The following is a 22,496-nucleotide window of genomic DNA, read 5'->3' on the forward strand; positions in this document are numbered from 1 at the left end:
TCGTTATATGGGCCCCTCCATACTAAAGAACGTTCAATTTTATGTACCCAAAGACGTAACAAGCGCATGCTGCGAGTGGACGTGGATTTAAGAAAATATTTACAGTGTTTTTTTTTTCATTTTAATCCCTTAATTATGCCTTCGTGTTAATTTTGGAAGTGTAAAAACATAAGCCACAACATGAACAAAGAGAAATGTGTTACGAGTGATGACGTACTCAATGTGCGAAACCAATGACTATTCCGCGACGCTTTGAGACCCATCTAACAATCTACGATCGATGTTACAAACAACATTACAGTGCCTATGTATTAAGTAAAAATACTTGTAAGACCATTAGGAGTTTTGAAATAAATCACCTCACAAAAAACATTTCGCTCCGTCTCGGCTCCTTTACAACTGTCGTTGATTTAGCGAGCAGAATTTATAAAAACCACTTTGTGAGTGTTCATCAAAAAGTTTTAAGTCAGTTTGGACTCGCTTTTATATATTTTTGCTCAAACAATTTCAGTTATTTGTTGTTTCAAATCCCCTAGACTGTTGGATACATTTTCATTTTATCTCAATTAGCCGTGGAGGCTAGCCTTTTGGAATAACATGAATAAATTACTTAATATTGGATGAAAGGACTCACCAAAAACCCCTTGCATATAGTATAATATAACATAACCCGTTGGGCCAGCGCTAACCCTGTGTGGCTATGAAGCAATGAACCTGTGATTCTAGTCCTAGTTTAGTTAGTTATTCTAGGACAGCGTTTCCCAAACTTTAATCTACTGTGACCCGGTAAATTTCATACCCCTCCTTCGTGCCCGTCGAGCTATCATTGTCGCGTTAGTCAAGAAATAAAATCGACCATCTCCTAGTACTTATTTAAAGTCCCAGCATTGCCTCCATAATGCTGCGACCCGGTATTTTCTTGGCGATCCGGTGCTGGGTCGCGGGACCCACCTGACGGGAAACGCTGTTCTAGGCTATCAACTACTGGGCTCTTCTCCCTTAAAAGATATTCTAAATCCAGAACCAGAGTTGGGAAGCTGGTGTGAGGCTTCGGCCGTGGCTAGCCCTACCGGCAAAGACGAACCGCCAAGCGATTTAGCGTTCCTATACGATGTCGTGTAGACACCGAAAGGGGTGTGGATTTTCATCCTCCTCCTAACAAGATAGCCCGCTTCCATCTTAGATAGATCCATCATCACTTACCATCAGAAGAAATTGTAGTCAAAGGTAACTTGTAAATAATAAAAAAAAAAACAGAGTCGGATATTGTCATTGATTGTTAAAACAAATATCACACTAGCCTCCCAGGTAAAATCGCGACTCTTAGCTCCAAATCTCAAAAGTACTAATGGAGTAGTAGATTTCAACACGATCTACCAATAACTACGCTGTGAATCCATAGCACCATTTATTCATAATAAAAAAATATTCTGTACATTAAAAAATATATCATTTAAGAGAGGAGTAACAAGACAGGGGTACGCCCATAAAGTTTACACACTTGACATAACCTTTGCCCGCTCACTCCACTTATTATGTTCTCACAATGTAGTATATAGCAATAGTAACTCGCTTATGTACCGCAAGCCCTTTACATAGGCGCTTACGTAAAACTCGAAGGGCGTCTAGAGGACTACGGCTGAAAGACGAACGTAATTTATTGAATCGCTCAAATAAAGAATGTCAAGGCTTTACTTTTAACGTACAGCGAAAAAGTATACTCTTTTTAAGGGTGCTCTGACATTGGTACTTAATAGAGAACTTTTCTTTTTAGGGTGGAAAAATCACTTAATAGATAAGTAAGCTAGGGGTAAAATGACATTAGAAATTAGAAAAGAAAATCAATACAATGTTATTGGTCTCTACCAGTGAAAATTTTATCTAACTACAAAGGAGATGGTCCAAAATTGTATGGAGCCCAGGTCCAGTCATTGTACCCTAGCGGAAATAAAAGAAGATATTTTTTTTCGATTATTTTTGATCATACAAATCTACGAATTTACTTTGATTCTTAAGAAATAATATTCATTATCTCAAAAGAATTGCAACATTACTATGTGTAATAATGGCGGATTGATGACGTTTTCATTGCAGTAATCGATTTGACGTTTGCTGTCAATTGTCATGTCATAGTTGCTCTATGGGATATAACTCAAAAACTTGGGTTTTTATTTTATTTCTTTCCTTTTATTAAGTTAGATTCCTTGCAATTTAATAAATTTTATTAAAATCCTTGTATTTTTTAAATTTTAAGGATACGGGGTACAGGAGTGGGCCTGAAATGGACCATCTCCTTTCAATATATTTTTTTTAAATAAAGCTTTATAAGATTTTATGTACCTAATAAACCAACAGTGTTTCAAACCAGAATACTAATACAAATGAACAGTGGGTGTATGGCTATATTTTTAATCCTAATGTTAATTCACATCCAGATTAACCGATTATAATAAGTTATAGTAATGGCGACCTATGATGCACTTTGTAATGCTGTGGTTTTTCAATAGAGAGGCCCTGGATTCAATCCCATGTCAATTTGAGATACTATATTTTCTAAATTGACTCAGGTCTGGTCTAGTGGCAGACCAGCAGATAGTTACCACCCTACCGGCAAAGACGTACCGCCTAGTGATTTAGGGCTCCAGCAGAATGCAACGTAGAAACCGTCAGAGGTATCTGTAGAAATGGTAGAGTTAACATTTTGGTGCCTACATATTCCAAGTAAGCCTGGCATATCTTGAGACTGTGTCATCGCAGTAAAGGGCCAACTTGACTTTGAATACCTTACCTTACTTTATCAGCCGATAGACGTCTACTGCTGGACATAGGCCTCTTGCATAGACCTCCAAGCACAACCATCTCGAGCCGCCAGCATTCAGCAGCTCCCTGCAACCCGCTTGATATCCTCGGTCCACCTAGTGGGGGGTCGGTGCGCTTTCCGGTGCGGGGTCGCCATTGACTTTGAATAAAAAATACGTACGTTACACACTCGCAATATGGTTTAAGAAAATCTAAAAATGTTAGTAAATATAAAACTGTAAAAGTAAATATAAATAACGTGGTAATTTAAAATCTCTATTATTGTGTACAAAATAAAGCTCTCACATAAAAGCCGGATTGTATACAAACTCATGTCATTTGCGTGAAGGTACCGCGAGTATACCCTTTCAAAGAGCCGGCTCAGACTTAGACATCAAAGGCTTTCAAGCCCTCGTGTAAACGTTCTCAAATACCCACTACCTTCACGCACTCTTAATTTGCTTTATGTTGTAGCTAGATAACACAAGGATATTTAATTAAATGGAATAAGCGGGGGCCAGGCATGCAGTTTGTATATTTTTATATTACGTCGGTGGGCTGAAGTTTACTCCATTAAGTATTCTAGTCTGTGTTTCCCAAAGTGTCAGATAAAATGCCTAATAATTTATGCCCAAAAAGCGCCGTAACTTTTTTATAACTTTCTTTTGTTTAAGGATGATGATAAGTATTCACAAAATTTTCCTTAATACAATATAGCTTGAAAAAAGCTTTAGAGAATTCTGTCGAGTAAATGACGAAATAGAATTTCTGAAATCGCCTATAAAGGAAAGAGTCTATTAAGGCTATCCGGCTGGGTAGTAACTTCAAAGACACACTTGACTTGATATCACAAGATGCATGTAAATTAACCTGTCCATTTTAATATTTTATCTGTTAAAACGAAAGTAGCTTAATCTGTCTGTGGTGTTATCACTAAAGCGCAAAATCAATTTTGAAGAATTTTGGCAGAGTGGGAAATGGGCAATTTGTCTTTTTATCTGCCTATCGATATAGCTAATACACCGAAATCTACGCAACGTAAAAATCTGTCATATATTTTTAAATATGACCAATATTCCCATTCCCCTCCAACTAGTGGGAAAAGACTGTATTAGGAGTGGGTACGACAATAGACCAACGGGGCGGGGATCAAACCAGCACTCAGTTAAGCTATTAAGGCAAAAATATTGATTGATTGATTGATTAGGAGTATCAACCAAACAATTCCAATGCGCATTTGGTTACATAGTGCAGTAATTATTAGCACAGAATACTTATTACCACATATGTATGATGATGATGATGATGATGATTAGCTGACTCTAGCGACTGCACCCCAAAATATATTACTGGTTTTAGTTTAGGGGTTTAAAGATACAAAAATATTCATACTGGCCCAAAGCAAGGCAATGAAGGCCCTTGTGCAATTAAATTGAATTTTTTTTAATGTTAATGTACAACCCAATGTGGGTGTAATTGTGAAAAGTTTGAGAATACCTGACTTGAAATGTTTAGAATTAATTCATATCTCGGCGCAGGAATGTGTGAAGGCGTTGATCCCTCGGCCGCGTTCCTACCTGATAACACTCAGGACGACCAGGTGTTGTACAATCAAATACCACCGAGATGTCTCCCGACTACTATTTACCGGCGATAATACTTATAGAGCAAATAAGAGCCTTGATAGCCCAGTGGATATACCGCAGCCTTCGATTCAGAGGGCGTAGGGTTTAAATCAGTCCGGGGCATGCACCTCCAACTTTTCAGTTATGTGCATTTTCAAAAATTAAATATCATGTGTCTCGAACGGTGAAGGAAATCATCGTGAGGACTCTTGAGAATTTTCTTAATTCTATACGTGTCTGCCAAACGGCATGAGACTCGTGCTCAACAGTGAGCCGAATAATGATGATGAGAGTGTGTAAGGAAGTACTGCCACCATATTTCGGTCTGAAGAGTATGGTTGTCGGTAGAATTACAGGCCTAATTACATTTTCTCTGGTAGTGCTGTGGATCTAAACATCTTCTATTTTCATTTTACGTCAAATCTCTGGTTCACTTTGCACGGGTATCCAAAGCTGATCTAGTAGGATCTTACCAAATTTGGCTAGGCAGGGGAACCAACAAGAGCGAAGAAGGGGAGTGTTAATCGATTGTCAAGGAATTCCTTAACCCTACATCCATTGGTCACAAGTCCAAGACTCTGCTCGGAGTTTTTCTCTCTGCCACGCGATGGACCCCACACCCGCAAGATGAATCCATGGATTGCTAAGATATTCGTTTCGTCTCTATAGGACTATATATATATATATATTTTCTTACAAAATGTTGCAAACTGACGAACTTGTAAAAGCAATTAAGTAGATTTATTATATCACAAACAGTCGTTGCTTTGTTAATTTAAAAATGTAATCACAACGAAATCCTTTAAAGTTTGAACTAACATTTATTTATTTACGTTGAAACAAAGTAACACACAGTTATGTTATTCATTCAATCGCAGTTGTTTTGTAGTGATTTTGTTCTTTCATTGTATTCGTACTTATATTTCCTGAAGTACTCATTAGGTTTTGATAAATTAAATAAGTACTCCAATGTATTTGAACTGGAGTATTGTAATTGTTTTTTATAACTCAGTCCGAGTGGGTGATGGAGAGAACTTATTATTTCAAATAGGTAATTGTACCTAGTTGAAATAATAAAAATAAACTATATAAAATAAATTATGGTTAATGAACCATAGTTTATTCTTTTAAATTACAGATTCGCGACTTCATTTTAAAAACGCTGTCATTTTTTGACTATCATTAATCTCCCCCAAAGTAAAAACTACCTGATATCCGATATTAGATGATTTTTTCGTGGCAAAATCAATTCCTATCGGTAATTCGTGATAAGCCACTAAATCACTGAACGTCTTCTATAGATATACTATAATTAATACAGATAGAGGAAAATTTGATATTCGCAGAACCGCTTATAGTTGATGAGTTCAACGTAGACCAGTCTTTGAAACATGGGGGTACCACCCCGTGTTTCAAAGAGTAGTCTACGTTAAACTATTATGATGAATATGATCGTTAACATTTGTATTAACCATTCAAATACGTTAATAATGAATTATTATTTGTCCACAGAACACCTAACAACGTTATCTTACCAGCTGCAGAACAAAACGGCGATATTCTTCACTCAGCTATATAAGAGCAACGCGATACGAACGCACGCGCCTCTTGCAGCGCTCTACGATGACATAAGAATACTCCTAAAGTCCAGCTCGGACGAAGGCAACGGGGCAGAACTAGGCTCGCCATCCCCTAAGGACCTGACAATAAGCACCAACAAGTTCTTCCGCGAAGTGTTTCCGGTGGCATATCAGAACGTGTTGAAGTTATATCCGAAGCAGTTCATGCCGGAGTATGAGGCGTGTTTGAAAGACGCGTACGACGCTGTCCAGCCGTTCGGAGATGTTCCTCAACAGGTCAGTTTATTAATTAATGTAATGTTCATGGTACTGTAGTTCAAAAAAAAAACTGGACACTTATATGATCAATTTGTTGTTCGCCTGTCTGTCTGTCAAGCTCAAGACACTTTACCACGGGAACGCGTCGAGGTAACGAGTTGAAATTAAAACCACAGTTAGACTCAGGTCTACGATCCTTTGACGCTGTGAAAATATCAAACTTCAAACAGGAGAGTCGAAATATACGTTTTTTGCAGCATAAACACAAAAAACGTTTATTTCACAGCCTTCAAAAAGGAAATTCATAGCAGCTAACTTAGAACCAGAGTACATATATCCGGCATGTATAATATATGCTGTTGCCTAGAACTACTCTGGAACTATGAAATTCAGTAAGTAGGTACCTAATATCGTCTTAAATTATACTTAGAGGGAACTACTAGTACATAAATATATGTAATAACTAACCAAACCAACCAAGCGTGAACCATCTTAGACCTAATTTGTTAATGCTTTATATCAGGCATAATTGTAATCAAGTGTAAGCCTCATCATAATTATCATCATCTATACTCCGCGCCACGACAACAAGTCAACAAGTCTACAATAAGTCCCGTAGACGCGGCGCTAATGTCTTATTGGAGCTCATTATCATTTGGTAATGGCGGTCTTATTATCGCTGTCGATTTTAATACAGGTTTAGCCGCAGGACTTATTTCGTAGAGCGGAGTCTTTATGCCTCGCCCCCATAATCTCTTAAACGGCTCATATCTGATTCGATCACGCAAAGAAACTCCGTTTTCTTATGAGGCCTATAGTCAGCGACCAAGTCAAACGTAACCATAAAAAAATCATTTCTTTGTATCTTGCAGCTGGGAGTATCCCTATCGCAGTCACTAGAGGCAGCACGAGCGTTGCTTCAAGCTCTGCTGGTGGGAGCCGAAGTCCTGGCCACCAGCGAGGGAATGCTGGCCGCCTCCAACGAGGAGTGCTCTACCAAGCTGCTGCAACTGGGCGGCTGTTCGCGCTGCAAGGGCTTCAACACGAGCCCTTGCCGGAACTACTGCTTGAATGTTGCGAGAGGGTAAGCTCTATAGTGTTACCATAGAACAATCATATTTTATACTACGAGTATAGATATGTTATGTGCGTACAATATCACCGCAAAAAGTGATCCGAATTTAACTAATCCGCTGAGCGCACATGCAAAATTTTTGTGTTCAATTCCATTATACATTTATGTATACAGCCGTGATAGCCCGGTGGATATGACCTCTGTCTTCGATTCGGAGGGCGTAGGTTCAAATCCGGTCTGGGGCATGCAGCTCCAACTTTTCAGTTATGTGCATTTTATGAAATTAAATATCACATGTCTCAAACGGTAAAGGAAAAACATCGTGAGGAAACCTGCATACTTGAGAATTTTCTTAATTCTCTATGTGTGTGAAGTCTGCCAATCCTTATTTGACCATCGTGGTGGACTGAGGCCTAATCCCTCTCATTAAGAAAGGAGACTCGTGCTCAGCAGTGAGCCGAATATGGGTTGATAATGATAAAATTTCTTTTTATAGTGATTTTGTAAACTGTGAAGTCGAGTAGAAATTTGATAGTGTCTGACAAACCAAATATTTGTTTACTTTCAAGTACACTCGCTCTTGCATTGCACTTGGGTAATGTATTCGTACTTGAATATGCAAACTTGTCAAGTAGGTACATAGATACGAGTACTAGCTAATGGTACAGTTACGTCTGTATTATACTAAGGAGTAACTGCCTCACTAGTACCTCGGTTAGCTAGTTTGACTACAGGTAACGAAATCCAGGGTTTGAGTCGTACAACAAAAAATGAGTTTTGAACTCAATAACAGTCTGATTAGTGCACTCCCGTGCCTCAGGAAGCGCGTAATGTCGTCGGTCCTGCCCCTATAGCCAAGTGGTACGTCGATTCTCTTTCTACCATCGCAAACGCTTCGAAAACTAGAAAAATGTATAGGAATGACATTTGCTGTCGACAGGTCACGTGATAAAGATTTGTCATTCCCATACATTTTTCTAGTTTTCGAAGCGTTTGCGATTGTAGAAAGAGAATCGTCTTGCTACTTGGCTACAGCGGCTGCTCCTATAAAAGAGTATAGGAATATAAATTGTGCCTGTTTTTGTGAATACTTTTGCACTATATCTCTTCCGTAGATATCACTTATTTCCTGTTCCCGTGGTAATACAGTAATAAAATAGAGCCTATATTATTCGCTGATAATGTAACTTTGCGTTGGTGAAATGGCTTATAACATCGATATTGATAATCAATACATCTGAGATGCGTCCAAAAATAAAAGTTCGACGAAACGGACGTTAGTTTGGACGCTAATAAGGACGCAAATCGGACGCTTTCGTTAAACTGTGTATACGCTACATAACATAGAAAGTGCTAAAGCAGTATACACCGCTTTTACTTAGTTCATACTTTATAGCTGCCTTCTAATAGGGTAACTTAGAAACTAAGAATTGCTTTTATCTTTTAATTATGTTGCTTGTTTGCAAGTTTTTACACTAACGAAGGCAAATAAGTAATTCTGCAGACAAGCTCGTTCCTCTCCTCGCTGTATAAAACTTTTATCCTACTACATTTTTTACTAAAAAAAACTTTTTAAGTGAGTTCTTACGTTTTTGCGCTCGGGTTGAGTAATTTTGTATAATGAATAGAGCGTAATGTACTTACTGAAATACACCTAGCCCTAGGCTTAAAAAAGAATATATATAGCTTGGCAAGTTCCTTGATGACACTCCCATGATATGCGGGCGACGGGGGGAAACGACTGCGTGGGTATAAAGTCGTGCGAGCCGGGCGTCGCTCCACCCCACCCGGCCCGCGCGGACCATCGGGAGTGTTACGAACAAATTAACCAAGCCATAGTGAGCAGAGACGGGTTATCTCTAAGGATCAATATGCACATTTCTACGGTCAACGATTTTATACTATTAGATATGTTACGTGCCCACAAAACCACCGCAAAACGTGATCCGAATTTAGCAAGTCCACTGAACGCACACATGAACAATTTTGTGTATACTTACATTATATATTTATGTATATATAGTTTTTACAGTCCCTAAACACACAACTCGACATTGTAGACATAAGGTGTTATGGTTTAAATAACTATCGTTGTTTAATAAGCGACTAAATGAAATTAAGACAATTATGGACATTAGCATGTTCTTTTGTTCTTACGTACTATGAGTAGTACAGATGTAGGTATATGTGTGTATATGTAAGCTATAGTACTTATAATAAAAGGTCGTTGGTGCCCCCACGTCTTCGGGGAGATATATTGGAGAAATTTTTATTCAGAGGGCCTAGTGGCAGTTTGATACTGTTACCGTCACGTAACGTAAACGCAAATTTCTAAGGAATTGAAACAGCGCCATTTAGTTGCACTACTGCACAACTGTTTCAATTCCATATAAATTTACGTAAACGTCAACGTGATAGTAACAGTATGAAAATATTGAAAACTCCCACTAGGCACACTGTAAATTTATACGTATAGGTAATGCGACTACGGGCTAGTTGACGTCACAGTGATGATGACATCTCTCCCATAGGTGCATAGGCTCCCTGGTGGTAGATCTGGACGCGCCGTGGGCAGGCTACGTGGAGGGAGTGGAGCGGCTCGCCAGGACGGACGCCGACGCCGCACTGCGGACGCTGGACTCCAAGGTGTCTTCAGCGATCATGCACGCTCTCGAAAACCATGTGATTTTGGAGAAAAAGGTGAGCATTAAGATATAGAAGCTGCTTAGACAAAGAAAGTAATAGACGACTGATTGGCGTTGTCAGTCAAGATATTTTTACATTACAATTTTTCGTTGAACAACTGAAAGGCATTTTTAATTTGTCGGAAAAAACGGCACGCGTCACGATACCGAGTATTTTTGCCAAATTGCCCTGTTTCGTTTCTTTGCAAGTCAATGCATGAGTTGTTCGTTTTTTGAGGCAATGCGACGAATGAACGACGAATGCAATATATGTCTATTACTTTCTATATCTTCGATAAACTGCATTGAAAAAAAGACGGTCCACTTGTTGTTACAATATCACGATCTCGAAAAATCAAAAATGCATCTTTTACGCCGTTCATACATAACAGTAAATTGATCAACAGATAATAAAAACTGACAATCAATTATTTCAACCCGGCTAGTTACCTCGAGGTTGCCTCATTTTTTACCCCAAGGGTCAGCTTGGCTGCCCAATGCGGAAATGCAGCTAGTATTTTCTTGCCACCATTCCACGTGGGCATGATTTGCATGACATGAGCTATACACTCTAACCCAAGGAATAGCTGTACAAATCATGTCCACGTGGAGTGGTGGCAACTTGAGGCTTAAGCTAACTTTCACAATAAAAAAAACATTGCTAACAATGAATTGATAAAAAAATTATTTAAAAAATATTCAACATATAATGGTTCTTTAAGAAAAGGTGAAAAAATTCAAAATTCAAAATTCAAAATTCATTTATTTCAAGTAGGCTCAGTTTACAAGCACTTTTGACACGTCAGTTGACTATTTGTAAAGATTCTACCACCGGTTCGGAAGGCAGGTTCTGCTGAGAAGATACCGGCAAGAAACTCAACAGTTGCTCTTTTGAAAAAGTCATACAGTATTACAATTTACATTTGATAACAATTAAATTACAATTTCTTATAGTCTTATTTCCTGTGTGAAGGTGGAAGCTGATCCAATGGCCTCCAAGCACCTTTGTCGTTAAGGAACTCATCAATAGTGTAGTAACCTCGACTAAGTAAATGTTTTTTAACACATTGCACTTTATACAAAGAGTAAACACTTTATGAAAAATTAGTTAAGTTGTTCAACGAGTTTTGAAGAATCCTACACCAAAAAGTTACCTACTAAAGCAAAAAATTCTTATGTAAGAGAAGACGATCACTTGTTAAATAATTGTTCTAGAAACTGAGCTAATTGCCGACGAAACTTTTCCGAGAATGTCTTGTTGAGAGGCGAAACACGTTTGGAGTGTAGTCGAAGTCAGATTGAGAGTTGGAACAACTTCCAAGTTTTAAGTTATTCACCACTCCAACATAGGTGTCTACATTTGCGAATGCTCGTTGTCGAAAGTGTTGTGTAAGTCCAATTTTCATAACAATGCCGCAGTAATTCAAATTATACATTCACAACATTGTAGTTCTGAACTACGTGTAATTTTAGACTATCATTAGACTCCTTACGTTCTTACCTATTGATTTAGTCTGCATAGTAGGTTAGGGACTGACGTTAATATAATGGTTAAGCCTCATTCGCACGTGAGTTGGAAAACCGCGCATTGGAACTTTATAAAGTTCTTGGTTTAATTCATAGTCTACACGTATTTCCAACGCCCAAAATTGAAAATGCAACACTGGTCGATCAATAGGCGTCTTAAAACGCTGTCGTGTGAACATATACTTGGGAATGCATTTATTGCATTTGAATAGCCTATCAGCCTAAGAGAGCCGTGATAGCCCAGTGGATATGACCTCTGCCTCCGATTCCGGAGGGTGTGGGTTCGAATCCGATCCGGGGCACCTCCAACTTTTCAGTTGTGTGCATTTTAAGAAATTAAATATCACGTGTCTCAATCGGTGAAGGAAAACATCGTGAGGAAACCTGCATACCAGAGAATTATCTTAATTCTCTGCGTGTGTGAAGTCTGCCAATCCGCATTGGGCCAGCGTGGTGGACTATTGGCCTAACCCCTCTCATTCTGAGAGGAGACTTGAGCTCAGCAGTGAGCCGAATATGGGTTGATGACGAATAGCCTATACGACTATACGTATAGATAATGACGTCGGATCCCCATATCTTGGGTTCGCAATAAAGCTAGTAAATATTGAGGGTTTTCTTTTTTTTCCAAGATTTTTAAGTTGCAGCTCGGAGTTGGGATGTTCGTGATATTACCGACAGACGGTTTTTGAGACGGTTTTTAAATAAAATGAACTGTAAATATGCCTAAGATGAATAACGTATCTTTATGATAAGACAGACAGGTGTATTCCAAAATAACTTTAACTTGTTGAGATTATCTTTATATGAGTTATTGGTCGTGTAGAGCTTCAATACCTTTGCCTATCTGAAAGTTCAAATCCCATTTTGAGAAGTATTGTTGTTCCCATCTGAGAAGTATTTTCAAGGCAATATTTTTATTCAGTTCGTAATGAAAGGAAATATTTAATTCAACATCACAACTTGGTTCACTTAATCCTTTTACTAAATTAACGCTGAAACGTTAGATACAACAATAAACCTCCCTAATTTATATTTAAACCGAGGATTAAACAGAGAGATTTGTTAATTAAACTTCTGATCTAGCACACATACATATAACGAGTCGGTATCTAGAACACCGAACGGGCGTAATCTACTTAGTGGAATCCACAACTAAAATTCATTTACCGCGTAGGTAAATTACATGGGAACAAAGCGAAACTTTCTGAACCCGTTCGCAGAACTGTTTTGACGTACAATTTGTTCGTGTTGAAAGAGATAATTTTCTGCACGATAAAATATGATCCTCACTATAATTTCCTCTGATTTACCGTTCTACCGGAAACTAATAGAAGTTCCATTTTGCGTGCTATTTTAGCATGAAATTGCTGCCACAGCCACCGACATATGAATTGTGGCTTGTTACGCGATCGTAACCCAAAAATGTGGCTACTGCCAGTGTGTAGTGTCGGCACTAAAGTTATCAAACGCTTTCGCGCCGTTTAACTTGGCAAAGAGCCACAGATACTTGGAGAGATTTCCGTTTAGCTGAAGACTCAATGATAGTCTTGTTATTGCCGAATGTTATAAGTGAACAATAAGCAATAGGGAATAATTTATTTGTTTTTGCTATTCTCCGCGAAAACTGACGATTTCAAATGACAACGTCACATCTGACAGAAAACGTACAGTATTCAATTTAACAATATTTTTTCTCTCTCATTTATTTATTTCTACTTTTTTTAAAAATTTTAACAATGTTATACATAAAATATACAAAACACTATTAAAAACTTATAAAAATAATTCAACCCTCCCGCTGCGGGACATTTGAGTGCCCAAGCTACCGGTGGTCAGGGCTCCAGAGTGAGGAACCTCCTCACAATACTTTGACGCTGGGTCGTACCTATAGTAAGGCATCTCAAAATCGATAAGGCCATACTGAAGAGCAAGCTGTTGGTGTATTATCCTGGCTAGTTGATTATGTCTGTGCAAATATTCACCGTTAGCAAGGTGAGAACACCCGGACACAATATGCCTGGGGGACTCCCCAGGACGATGATACGCTCGACAGATGTCTAGAGTGCCATCTTTCATAATGTGTTTCCGGTTTCTCTCTTTAACAATTTATTATTAGCCCATTTAAGGATGATGTGATGTTATGTTTCACTTCTTACGGGATTCGTAGTTTAAACCCACGTTGCAAACTATAATGCAGAATGATAATGTTTGATTCGATAATGATCACTATCAAATGTTACTTTGTAATGACCGGTAGCGGTACCGAGGGTTTATGACGTGTTCTCCGGCTTAGGAAGAACGGGGTTTATAAAACCAGTAACTTTTCCATGCTGCTATTGAATATTTCCCGGAAGAATTAAAAACTTGATATTTCATAACTCGACCCAGGACTCAAACCTTATAATCCTAAACTACTGAATCAACGAATCTTTCTATAGCTAACAGCGTTTTGGCTTTTAGTAACTTAATTAAATATTCCTTAAAATAATAAAGGAGAACCGGCATTCCTGCCTAAATACCAATAACGACATGCGTTATACTATTGGATAGGATTTCTTATATACTTTAATTAATAATAAGGTCAAAAGCTTCTAATTACTGTGAGGAACAAGTTATGGCTCAAAAAAGAAGAGGGCATTATAGGGACTTTATAGTTTATACAGAACTTTATAGGGCACTCCTATTTTTGCCATAACTTTTTTCACACAGCACTCAGGTATTTAGCAAAACTTGAAGTTTTTTAAGTTATAAAAAAACCTATCCAATGATATCGCATATTGTGATTGATATTTAGGCAGGCTCCCAGTTTCGCCGGTTCACCTTTAAAAGTAGACATTGTCTATGTTTCACAAGCATAGATTTCATCGCGTGGTTGTAAACTTAGAAATCTCTCCACAGATTAAGTTTACGCGTTGTTACGAGTATTGTACCAACTACCATAAAGATGGGGAACGCTCGTAGGCGAGGTTAGACGTAGGTGTGGGTCGACCTAGCCCTGCGCTGTGTACTGACATAACTGTTATTGTTTGGAAATTTTCCGCGGTTTTTATTCGCTGTCAAGTTTGTTTGTAATGACTTAACGCTTGACTCAGATATCATGATATAGTGACGATGCAAATTATACATTGGAAGCTTACTAAATTGGAATTCTTATCTTGGAATTATTTTGCCACAATCCGCAAAAAAAATACTATTTTCCGTGAAAACTCAACAAATTTAAAAGACATCGTCACACAGACCCGACAAACAAATCACCTTTACAACATTATTAAACAACTCCTGGGGATTCTACGGTTACGAAGTGTAACGTTTGGGATTTTTGCTGGATCTGAGTGACATAGGAACCGCGATAGCCCAGTGGATATGACCTCTGCCTCCGATTCCGGAGGGTGTGGGTTCAAATCCGGGCGGGGGCATGCACCTCCAATCCAACTTATCAGTTGTGTGCATTTAAAAAAATTAAATATCACGTGTCTCAAACGGTGAAGAAAAAACATCGTAAGGAAACCTGCGTATCAGAGAATTTTCTTATTTCCCTACGTATGTGCTTACCAATCCGCATTGAGCCAGCGTGGTGGACTATTGGCCTAACCCCTCTCATTCTGAGAGGAGACTCGTGCTCACTAGTGAGCCGAATATGGGTTGATAATGATGATGAGTGACGTTGTCGGTTAGTAGGAACATTAGAAGTCCTTTAAATATTAAACAATATTTAATGCGTAACAACAAATTAAAACTTTTTGTTAAAATGTAAGTAAGACCTTTGTGAAATTATATGAAAGACTTTTAACGAAATCACTTTCAATTGAGAAAGGAAACGCTAATTAGCTTAAACGGTGTCATGAAGACAAGTGGTCGTCTGCATCATTAACTACCAAACAGAAATGACCTTTGGTAATGTTACTTAGTCACACCACCGATATCGTGAACTCGCAGCCATATTGTCGCCGACTAACAATATTATTCATGCATGTAACATAAGCGTACACATATCTGCATCCTACGTATTGGACGCATCGCATCCACAGAGTAACCAGAGTGAGTTTATTTTACAAACTGCGTGCTGAAGCCGGTGAAAGCTATAAAAAAAACAAAAGTTACGCGTCTTCTTGACATTCGCATATACAAACTTATCTCATATCAAATTAAATAAGAGATGAGTAATTATGAGATAAGACTTATATCAAATTTAATAAGCAATATTAATTTCGCATAGTACATGGAATAGGGGTCCGAAAAATATCGATATTAATTAATAAAACTCAAGGATTTCTTATAAAACTTAGTTTAAAAATCATGTGTATTTTTTCAAATGTTCCAAACGTTTGCAACGGTTTTGTTATAGTGACGTCATGAAACAGTTGAAATTTAGACAGTCCTGGCCGGCAGGCTCGTATTTTTGGCTCGTATTGTCACAAACATATTTAAAAACTAAAAATTTTCATTTTATCACGTTTCAAAAAAAATATTTTTTTTTAATCTAGTAGAACGATAATGAACAATTTATAAAAGTTTTAAAAAAGTGTCAAGTAGCCTATTGTTGAAAGTGTCAGATTACTTTAAAGTTCGTTCAGAGATTTGCACTCAGGCGAAGTCGCGGGCTTCCGCTAGATCCAAATATTTAAAAGGAAATAAAGAACCCTAAACATTATTCAAAGACAATGGGGTCGTATTAGCGTCGGCAGACAAAACACAGACATCCCGTTGACTCACTGATTATGTCATTCATACACCAAGGACACTGATTCCGGACCCATTGTGACTCTGAATGAAGTTAATGAGCAACGCTTAGCCGGAAGGGATTAAAATTATTTACATAAGATGGAAGGTGAACGGACTTGGTTATTACCTATTATATAATTATATTATAATATTATATAATTATTGGTAATTTCTCCAAGACGACATAGACAATGTGTTGCAATGGTGTAATCGAAATAAATTGTATTTTAATATCAATAAATGCGCAGTAATTACGTTTAGTCGAAAGGTGGCACCAATTTTTGGAAATTACAAGTTAGGTGACACTAATATTTTGCGTGTGACTGCTATTAGGGATTTAGGGACAAGTATGTCCGAAGACTTATCATTTCGCAGTCATATACATGATATTTGTGGTAAAGCCTATAAAACTCTTGGGTTTGTACTCCGGCAATCACAGCATTTTAATTCGATTGCTATAATAAAGACTCTGTATAATGCGTATGTGCGGAGTAAACTTGAATGTAATGCCATCATATGGAGTCCGTTTGAGTGCAAATATATTGATATGATAGAAAAAATTCAAAAAAAGTTCATTCGTTGGCTTTATAGGAAACAATATGGGTACTCAGTGGGTTATCCTACTATTTATCCAAGCGTCTTCCTTCTGGGTATGACAGGGTACAATAAGCTTGAGTTGCGACGTAAAGTAGCACTGCTACAGTACATAATACATTTAATTAGAGGCGAAAAAAGTAATCCTGTCATATTAGGGTCGATAGACTTGCATGTTCCCGACAAGTATATAAGTTGCCGACGTCGCCAGTTATTTGCGGTGCCGTGTGGCAGAACTAAAGTAAGCCAGCATGCGCCGCTGGCTCAAGCGCTGCGCCTGCTCAATGATCTCACTAGTAAAAATTTAGAGATTGACATTTTTCACACTCCTGTCTATCAGATTGTAAATAAAATAAAATTGTTATTAGAATAGATTTTATGAATATGACATTTTTAATATTGTTTTTTGAATAGTTCATTTTGATTGTTATTATTATTATTATTATTTTTGTTTTGTGTATTTTAATTGTTAACTATTATTATTAATTTATTTGAATTGTTTAATTTTAATGTATTTGAATTGGTTAATATTAATTTATTCTTAATTTTTAATTTGATTGAATTTGAATGTATTATTTTTAATTTTTAATTTGTTTGAATTTGAATTTATTATTTTTAATTTATTTTTTTTTGCTTAATATTCATTTTGTAATTTAAGATTTATTGTAGTAATTATTATTCCTGATTGCTCGAGAAACGAATTGGGAAACTGTAATGTTTCTCTGGGCACTTGTTATGTATATAAATAAATAAATAAATAAATAAATAAATAAATTACGAGCATTATTTATATACATACTAGCGGATGCCCGCGACTTCGTCCGTGTGAAAATATATGTAAACTTTCAACCCCTATTTCACTATGAATATTATTAAAACGGGTACATACCATGATAAAACGACGAGATTTTTTAATGATCGTGGTCACAGCCGCGACCACGATCGTGGTGTGTACCCGTTTAAATAATATTCATAATGAACAACCACAAAATAAGTTTAAAACTTATTTCACTACTTTAGGGGTTGAATTTTAAACAATATTGAAAAAATACGAAATATAATGTGTTTTTTCATGATTTATAAACAAATTTTTGAAACTGTAACTCTAAAACTGAAGGACTTTCTATACAAACTTTCAACCCTATTTCACCCCCTTCTATTTTTGTTTTTGGGTCAAAAACAAAAATAGAAGGGGGTGTTACCCAAAAGTACCCTATGTTTTGCTCCAAGGTCCCATTTACTCGTACCATTTTACCACAATTCATCTTGATCGCTTCAGCCGTTTAGCCGTGAAAAGATAACAGACAGACAGACTTACTTTTCATTAATAATATTAGTATAGACAGCAGAGACCCGCGACTTCGTCCGCCTTGAATCCGTTCTTAGAGGTCCGTCTACGGTCTATAAATTACCCTACCAAATTTCATGTTTGTATGTCGTTTGTATTTTCGTATTGACCTTTTGCATTTATAAATATTAAGATAATGCACGACGTTTTTACGAGCATTTTCAATTTTGGGCGTTGAAAATAGACCTTCACATTATATTTGATCACTTTTTTAAACGTCCGTTAAAAAAACTCTCGTGCGAATGGGTGCTTACTCATAACTTTTTGATAAGTATACTGCGAAATGCGGTTTCAAATTGAAAATGTATAGAACAACGTTAGCTACAATACAGTTTGAAAGGGCTGAAAAGGCTTTTACGGTAGGTAAAAGGCTGAAGTCCCGGGAAATGTTGACTTTCAATTTTCATGGTAATAGGTTTGTGTTCCACTCTCGGTACAGTCAGATCTTTTATTTTATTTTTACATTGTGTGTATTTTTACGTTCGTACTCGTGAACTAGAAAACTCCATTTATTCTTCAGACTGTCTTTCTGGTTCAACTATCTTAGTATTGCTTTATAAAGGTGTCTAAAGTTCGATTCCCAGCTCGGACAAATTATGATTTTTGTATCATAAATGGTGGGTCTATTTTTTAGTATAATTTTTTATTCAAATTTAATTTCTTTTTGTATCGGGACGATATTTGCTGGATACCCAAACTCAAAATACTCAAACTCAGGTAGAGGTGTCGGGCTATATAGGATTTTTCCCACTAATACTAATTTTTTGCTTATCTCTTTTGTTTTGCGTTACCCTACTTTTATTTATTGTAATATTGCTCAATAACTTCATTATTTTAGCTTTAAATAGATATTTTGAAAATATTTGATATGCATTGTTCTACCATAATTATTTTACGATCTCATTAGCTTATTGGTAAATTTGAATATAAGTGATTGCAAGAGGTCAATCGGTCAAAAACCATAACTTACCTCTTTTTGTTTTTCATAAAAAATCATGTTCAAAATCTCATGACAATATTAATAAACAGTTAAAGTTAAACAAACAAACACATTTACAAAATTTAATATTAAGTAAAATTACGTTTAGCAGATCTGTTTTAGATTAAAATTAATATAACATTAATAATTTATATTCGTTTATTAATTTTAACAAAGACTATATTTTACCTCCAGTGTGCATTTTGCATAAATTATATCTTCTATAAAATAATATTGATTTTTCAATTTTGTAGAAATAGGAGTAGGTAATAGGTATATTATTTATTATCTATTATTTGTTTTGATCGGTCACAAATTACATTTCTAAATACACCCGAGCACTCTGTATAAATGCAAATGGATTTTTAAAATCGATTGAGTAGTTTTGAGTTAAATCGCAGCAAATATACAAAAAACCAAATCTTACTTCATAATAATATCTAAGTACTAGTAGACGCCGCGCGGTTTCACTCGCATGGTTTCCGTTCCCATAGGAATACGGGGATAAAATATATAGCCTATAGCCTTCCTCGATAAATGGGCTATTCAAAAAAATTCTTTCAATGTTAGATAGCCCATTTATCGAGGAAGGCTATAGGTTGTACTATCCCCATATTCTTACGGGAACGGGAACCACGCGAGTGAAACCGCGCGGCGTCAGCTAGTATGCTAGCATTCGTGCGAATGTTACATCACAGAAAAATTAAGAGATCAGTTTTAGCGAGCATTCTATCGAGCGTTCTGGCGAGCATTCTAGCGAGCAGATTTAATGGAGACATCGATTATAGCGTTCGCTAGAATTCTCAAGATGTTCGTAGCGATATTTGGCTCTACGCTTGGCTCGGCTCGTTTTTCAGTTCGACAAATATAAAAACAGCGAATGCTTGAATGCTCTGTTTACAAGTGAATGCTCAAATCTATCAATATATTAAGGTGAAGAAAATTGTGATACGACTATTGTAATGTGAAACGCACACATCGCGACTATGTTTGAGTCAATATTCGCGAAGTCGGAGCGGAGTGTTTTTTTGCCCAAAGCGCCCGAAGTATTCGCAAATGTTTGGCTATACATCGCGATGATGCGAATATTTGGGTTATCGCGGCATACACGGCCAAGGCTAAATAATAAATAAGTTTATAAGGTTCGCTTTTTAATGAAGGCTTTGTGGTTTGCGGGAAAGTGCAGGCGTGGGCGGGCGCCGGCGCTTATCTGCAGACGTTAATTCGATAGCTTCATCACTCGTGTCGATGACTTCTACATATCTGTATATATTATAGAGATAATAGCCAAATTATACAACAACCGTGCTTAATTTATTTAAATCACAGATCTTTATAACTTGTCTATGAGTTTTATTTGTTAGAAATTAATAATTTATTTATAGGTGGATGAACGCATTGTTCAGATATTTTTGGTTTTTTATTGTTTGATTGTTATAAATAATTTATAAGGTTTTTGTTATAATGCACAGTTATGTTGCAAATTTCGTGGATATCGTTTACGTAAACTTGAATGCTGTGAAATATTATTTCTAAAAAATAAACTAAAATCTACATTCTTTTGTAATTAGATAATGCTCGTTGCATATTGACGTCATTTATCCGTCATTCGCACGAGAATTCAAACTTTTTAAATGGACGTTAAAACTCTCGTACGAATGATTATGGTATTAATATATTTTCATTTGATAATACCGAATAAAAATATATTCATATATTTATTCTCATTGTTATTTTATTATTAATGTTTGTTATATAACCTTTTTAAAATAACAAAATACATTACAATTAATGTTCGTGAAATAACTCAATTCCGCGTCACACCGTTTTTTTGCGATACTTATTTTCCTTCTACGAGTACGTTTAGATCCACGTCTAATAATAATAGTTACTCGTACATTTAAGACTAGTCGACTCCGCGCGGTTTCACCCGCGTGGTTCCCGTTTCCGTAAGAATACGTGTATAAAATATAGCCTATAGCCTTCCTTGATAAATGGACTATCTAACACTGAAAGAATTTTTCAAATCGGACCAGTAGTTCCTAAGATTAGCGCGTTCAAACAAACAAACTCTTCAGCTTTATAATATTAGTATAGATAAGAGATTTAAACTTGAATATTTAAAAAAAAATGTATTTCAGCAATACTGTGTTTGTTTAAAAATACATTACATGATTTTAAAATGGTGCATCGTAATAAAACACCTACCTAACTATGAATAAACATTATAATACTCATACAATAAAACAGCTGACTTCACTGGGCTCGAAACCGAACAGCTATACTATTACCATGAAAATTCTAAGTCAACATTTGTTCTCGACTTGCATATTTCTATTATAAAAGCCTTTTAAAGCTTTATGGAAAGTGTCTGATATATGCAAACGATTTCATAAGTTACAGCTACCAGTACAATGTATACTAATATTATAAAGCTGAAGAGTTTGTTTGTTTGTTAGATTTATATCCTACGACTCCGATTTATTTAAAAGAGCGTTTTAGCTTTCTAAGTGATACTCACTGTCGCTCCCTTCGCTCTGAAGACAACCTAATCTTAAAAATTCCTTCCCATAATACTTCCTTCTATTCTAAATCCTTTTCTGTTAAAGCTGCTCGGCTCTGGAATTCATTGCCCTTAGACATTCGGCGTGCCCAATCTCTAACCTCTTTCAAACGGCTGGTAAACATGCATTTTTTTCCTCCCTGATCTTTTAATTTAACTTATTAATCCAAATTACGCTTGTATGTGTATTATGTTTATTTATTATTATTTTTGAATTATTTTGTTTATTTATTTTTCTTTTGTCTTCCCTTAGATGCCGTCTTGTTTTTATGTTTTGCAGGTTTTCATGTATGTATGTATGTGTGTATGTATGTATGTATGTATGTATGTATGTATGTATGTATGTATATATGTATTTCTTTGTATATATGTATGATGTAGTTAAGTATAGTCTATGTATTATTATTATGTATTATGTATTATTATGTATAATATTTATGTATTTAAATTACTTAACTTTTCTTATTTTTTGTGTGCGTATACCCGAATCGGTGCTTACGTTTTTTTTTTTCTCTTCCACAGTGGTTGTCTGGAAGAGATCGCTCTTTAGCGATAAGACCGCCATTTGTACATTAGTTTCTAAGTGTTATTATAAGTTATTGTTTATTTTTGTTTTTAATGTACAATAAAGTATATTTCTTCTTCTTCTTCTTCTTTATATCATTCAATCAAACAAACAAACTCTGCAGCTTTATAATATTAGTATAGATGATTTCTAATGTCAAACATCTCTTACAGA

At 36.3% G+C, this 22,496-nt stretch overlaps 1 protein-coding gene across 1 annotated transcript in view; it reads left to right on the forward strand.

Moving 5' to 3' along the window:
• The window catches only part of LOC112042976 (division abnormally delayed protein), a 164,930-nt gene that overhangs the window by 121,538 nt on the left and 20,896 nt on the right, over positions 1–22,496 (forward strand). The window contains exons 3-5 of the mRNA XM_024078211.2: positions 5,937–6,280; positions 7,135–7,346; positions 9,869–10,037. Of these exons, the coding sequence (XP_023933979.1) occupies positions 5,937–6,280; positions 7,135–7,346; positions 9,869–10,037 (725 nt within the window). The remainder of the gene's footprint in view (positions 1–5,936; positions 6,281–7,134; positions 7,347–9,868; positions 10,038–22,496) is intronic.

The sequence above is a fragment of the Bicyclus anynana genome, chromosome 4 (assembly GCF_947172395.1).
Source record: "Bicyclus anynana chromosome 4, ilBicAnyn1.1, whole genome shotgun sequence".
NCBI classification, from domain to species: Eukaryota; Metazoa; Arthropoda; class Insecta; order Lepidoptera; family Nymphalidae; genus Bicyclus; species Bicyclus anynana.